This window comes from Ranitomeya imitator, chromosome 3 (genome assembly GCF_032444005.1).
Source record: "Ranitomeya imitator isolate aRanImi1 chromosome 3, aRanImi1.pri, whole genome shotgun sequence".
Classification (NCBI taxonomy): Eukaryota; Metazoa; Chordata; class Amphibia; order Anura; family Dendrobatidae; genus Ranitomeya; species Ranitomeya imitator.
The window spans coordinates 705,300,186-705,305,571 of NC_091284.1; the positions used below are offsets into that span (position 1 = coordinate 705,300,186).

At 51.8% G+C, this 5,386-nt stretch overlaps 1 protein-coding gene across 1 annotated transcript; it reads right to left on the reverse strand.

Annotated features, from left to right (window-relative positions):
• Nucleotides 1–1,250: 1,250 nt before the first annotated feature.
• Nucleotides 1,251–2,908, reverse strand: LOC138670879 (sodium-coupled neutral amino acid transporter 7-like). The gene has a single exon (XM_069758625.1). The coding sequence runs from the start codon at nt 2,861–2,863 to the stop codon at nt 1,514–1,516; it is 1,350 nt and encodes a 449-aa protein (XP_069614726.1). The 5' UTR covers nt 2,864–2,908; the 3' UTR covers nt 1,251–1,513.
• Between the last annotated feature and the right edge of the window lie 2,478 nt (nt 2,909–5,386).

A 5,386-nucleotide genomic window follows, 5' to 3' on the forward strand; every position in this document is an offset into this window, starting at 1 on the left:
AGTATATGGACAATGATTATTCCAGAATTCGCGGCAGACTGTGCCCGTCGCCGATTGGTCGAGGCAACCTTTATGACATCGTCGCCATGGCAACCATTATGACATCTACGTCGATACTGTGCCCGTCGCTGAATCAGAAACGTGGGATTTCTACGTCCTTTATGACATCATCGTCGCTGTGCCCGTTGCTGATTGGTCGAGGCCTGGCGGCCTCGACCAATCAGAGACGCGGGATTTCCAGGACTTGCTCCAATAGCGGGGTATTAGGCTCTTACATCGAGCTTCTCATTTACCTCTGAGGGAGCTGCTCAACACCAGCGAAACGTGTGGAGCTTTGTATGAACATTACGTGCTATCCACACGACCTGCAGGTCCCCGCACCGTGATTATCCCACGGTCCCCGCACCGAGACTATCCCACGGTCCCCGCACCGAGACTATCCCACGGTCCCCGCACCGAGACTATCCCACGGTCCCCGCACAGACGCTTTCCAGTACTGGGGGGCAACGTCCCATCAGCCACCGTTCAGCTTTTTTGCTATTTTAAATGTTTTTAATGAGAATTTTCCTTGTTCAGTTTTCTTTGGTTTTTGGGGAACCTTCTTTTTCCTCACAGCTGCAGAGTCGGGGGGGGGGGGGGGGCGCAGATGTCTGGAATATTTTTAAGATTCTCTTATTTTTCTTGCCGGGCACTATAAGATCTGGAAGCAGCGAGACTCGTATAAGGCGATGACTACAGAGCAGCAGCGGTCCTGGCCGACAAGCACTGCCACCGATCGCGACCACTGCGCTGCTAGGGACGGCACGTCTAGGCGAGCGCCCACCGCACTCCCATACAAGCTCGCTCACCGCTGCAGACTCTGCCGTCTATGGAAAATGTTATCAATGTCGGCTCAGACAAGATGGCCGCCTCCACCGCCACCAGAATCATCCAGGCAAGAAACAACAGTCAGGAGAAAAATACAAAATAATTCTCAGTAGCTGCTCCTCAATATAAAACACTGGAAACATTCCCTTTAACATAATAGGTGTCAATCCCTTTAACATGAATATAATATGGAGGCCAAGATGGTTGTGTGAAGAGTTCTGGGCTCCTGTGCTGCCGCAGAGCACAATCAGAAGCAGAGCCCCTCATGACATGATTGCCAGTCCCCCCCCCCCCCCAATGTCCGGCTCCTCACAGCCGACCCCCCACCTTCCCCGCAGGGTCCGGCTCCTCACAGCCGACCTCCCACCTTCCCCGACGGACGGCAGGGGCGGGGCAGAGGACGGCAGGGTAGGCGGTCACCTCAGAAGCTTCTGCCCTCCACCCAGACGCCGCTCTACGGTTTTCCACCTGCAACAGTCGGGAAGAATCAGCTTCGGGGCCCACAGCATTGTCAATGTCCAGAATGTGAGTAGGAGCAGCAGTAATGGTGGGAGCTGCGGTGCTCTCCCGGACATGTCAGAGGAGACACCAGAAAGAAATAACGGATAAAAGAGATTCAAGTAACGTCAGTGTTAAAAATCGCAGATCATCCCATCAGGTCCACGAAGATCGCCTTAGCGGTGGTCTGTCCCAAGATAAACGCTCCAAGGGTCACCATGGTCACTCCGTACAGCAGTAGAGCCCACCAGCTTCTGCTCTTCTGTTCCTGGATTTCCGAGACTTTCAGGTTAATAAGACAAAGACCTGGGAAGATGAAGATGAAACAGGCTGCAAGACCCCCGATCAGAGAGATCACCCTGCCAATGTCGGGGATGAAGAGCGCCAGGAGAAGTGTCAGCACAAACCAGCTCAGGGTCTGGAAGATTCTCCGCCGTCGCTCTCGTGCCGGCTCCTCGCCCGCTTCCTGGGCTGTAAGCCTCAGCCACAAACCCTCCAGCACGGCCCGTCCGCAATAGTGCAGGATGGGGTACGACGTCAGCACACACAGGATGATAAACGCCCGAGCCACGGCCACAGGAACGTCATCAGACGGGAAGGACAGGAGGACGTCCTGATCCACCGACGAGCCGAACAGCAAGTAGCCGCACACCCCTGTGCCAGTATAGACGCACAGAGCGATCAGCATGGCCACGCTCACGATGAGCGCCCAGCGCCGGAGGTCCTGCCGCCGCATGCTGCCGTACACCGGGACACTGCTGACGTGGCACTGGTATCCAAAGCATATTGTGGGGATGGCGTTAAATACAGCGATCCAGGAGGAGGCGCTGCGGGTGGCGCTGTCAGAGGGAGGCTCACTGGTGGGCTGCACACAACGGTAGATAACAATGAAGGTCACATAACAGGTTCCCAGGACGCTGAGAGAGCTGGCATATTTCTGGACACTGATCTCACGTGGCAGTGACAATGGCAGAACCAGCAGGACTCCGGTGACGGTGATGGTGAATTTACGGTCGGCGTACCATGGGAGGTCACCGTCCGCCAGGATGTGCATCATGGCGCCAAGAAGCTTCTCCAGCTGGTCACCAATGATGATGAAGAAGGCGATGCACGTCCCAAAGGTGTAAACAGCAATGAGGATCTCACAGAGAACCCCACCGACACGGCCACAGACCCCCCGAACCACCTCCTGGTATGTCCGCTCACTGCAGGCATCAGCACAGTGTGCCAGGATCACCAGACCACTGATGATGAAGAGCAGCAGGACCAGTTGCAGCACGATCCCCGCTGTGACTCCTCCGGCTGCGCTGAACGCTGCGGGGAAGTTGAGGAGTCCGGCGCCAAGAGCAGCGTTCACCACGATGAAGATGGCTCCAATGGCGGACGTACCCCTCGCCAGACTCGTGCTTTCAGGGACCACAGGACTCTGCAGGAGGCGGGCGCGCTCCCCCGCGTCCCACGAATAGTCTGAATTGATGGCCACGTTCCTCAGCGACATCCTGCTCAGGATGCGGTCACCACCCGCCCTCGCTCCCGGCGTCTCAGGTTGACAGAAATAGCTTTTGATAGTGTCAGCAAGAAACCATGTGCTCGGTACAGAATAATTAATATTTAACACAGATCAGTGAGACAGACAGATCAGTGTGAGACAGACAGATCAGTATGAGACAGACAGATCAGTGTGAGACAGGCAGATCAGTGTGAGACAGACAGATCAGTGAGACAGACAGATCAGTGTGAGACAGACAGATCAGTGAGACAGACAGATCAGTGTGAGACAGACAGATCAGTGAGACAGACAGATCAGTGTGAGACAGACAGATCAGTGTGAGACAGACAGATCAGTGTGAGACAGGCAGATCAGTGTGAGACAAGCAGATCAGTGTGAGACATACAGACCAGTGTGAGACATACAGATCAGTGTGAGACAGACAGATCAGTGTGAGACAGACAGATCAGTGTGAGACAGACAGATCAGTATACTGAGACAGACAGATCGTTGTGAGACATACAGATCAGTGTGAGACATACAGATCATTGTGAGACATACAGATCAGTGTGAGACATACAGATCAGTGTGAGACAGACAGATCAGTGTGAGACAGACAGATCAGTGTGAGACAAACAGATCAGTGTGAGACATACAGATCAGTGTGAGACAGACAGATCAGTGTGAGACAGACAGATCAGTGTGAGACAGACAGATCGTTGTGAGACAGACAGATCGGTGTGAGACAGGCAGATCAGTGTGAGACAGGCAGATCAGTGTGAGACAGGCAGATCAGTGTGAGACAGGCAGATCAGTGTGAGACAGGCAGATCAGTGTGAGACATACGGATCAGTGTGAGACATACGGATCAGTGTGAGACAGACGGATCAGTGTGAGACAGACAGATCAGTGTGAGACAGGCAGATCAGTGTGAGACAGGCAGATCAGTGTGAGACAGGCAGATCAGTGTGAGACATACAGATCAGTGTGAGACATACAGATCAGTGTGAGACAGACAAATCAGTGTGAGACAGACAGATCAGTGAGACAGACAGATCAGTGTGAGACAGACAGATCAGTGTGAGACAGACAGATCAGTGTGAGACAGGCAGATCAGTGTGAGACAAGCAGATCAGTGTGAGACATACAGATCAGTGTGAGACAGACAGATCAGTGTGAGACAGACAGATCAGTGTGAGACAGACAGATCAGTATACTGAGACAGACAGATCGTTGTGAGACATACAGATCAGTGTGAGACAGACAGATCATTGTGAGACATACAGATCAGTGTGAGACATACAGATCAGTGTGAGACAGACAGATCAGTGTGAGACAGACAGATCAGTGTGAGACAAACAGATCAGTGTGAGACATACAGATCAGTGTGAGACAGACAGATCAGTGTGAGACAGACAGATCAGTGTGAGACAGACAGATCGTTGTGAGACAGACAGATCGTTGTGAGACAGACAGATCAGTGTGAGTGAGACAGACAGATCAGTGTGAGACAGACAGATCAGTGTGAGACAGACAGATCAGTGTGAGACAGGCAGATCAGTGTGAGACAGGCAGATCAGTGTGAGACAGGCAGATCAGTGTGAGACAGACAGATCAGTGTGAGACATACGGATCAGTGTGAGACAGACGGATCAGTGTGAGACAAACAGATCAGTGTGAGACAAACAGATCAGTATGAGACAGACATATCAGTGTGAGACAGACAGATCAGTGTGAGACAGACAGATCGTTGTGAGACAGACAGATCGGTGTGAGACAGGCAGATCAGTGTGAGACAGGCAGATCAGTGTGAGACAGGCAGATCAGTGTGAGACAGGCAGATCAGTGTGAGACATACGGATCAGTGTGAGACATACGGATCAGTGTGAGACAGACGGATCAGTGTGAGACAGACAGATCAGTGTGAGACAGGCAGATCAGTGTGAGACAGGCAGATCAGTGTGAGACATACAGATCAGTGTGAGACATACAGATCAGTGTGAGAAATACAGATCAGTGTGAGACAGACAAATCAGTGTGAGACAGACAGATCAGTGAGACAGACAGATCAGTGTGAGACAGACAGATCAGTGTGAGACAGACAGATCAGTGTGAGACAGGCAGATCAGTGTGAGACAAGCAGATCAGTGTGAGACATACAGATCAGTGTGAGACAGACAGATCAGTGTGAGACAGACAGATCAGTGTGAGACAGACAGATCAGTATACTGAGACAGACAGATCGTTGTGAGACATACAGATCAGTGTGAGACAGACAGATCATTGTGAGACATACAGATCAGTGTGAGACATACAGATCAGTGTGAGACAGACAGATCAGTGTGAGACAGACAGATCAGTGTGAGACAAACAGATCAGTGTGAGACAGACAGATCAGTGTGAGACAGACAGATCAGTGTGAGACAGACAGATCAGTGTGAGACAGACAGATCGTTGTGAGACAGACAAATCGTTGTGAGACAGACAGATCAGTGTGAGTGAGACAGACAGATCAGTGTGAGACAGACAGAT

Excerpts from the sequence above, each read along its gene's own strand:
- LOC138670879 (XM_069758625.1), bottom strand. The coding sequence starts at position 2,863 with ATGTCGCTGAGGAACGTGGCCATCAATTCAGACTATTCGTGGGACGCG.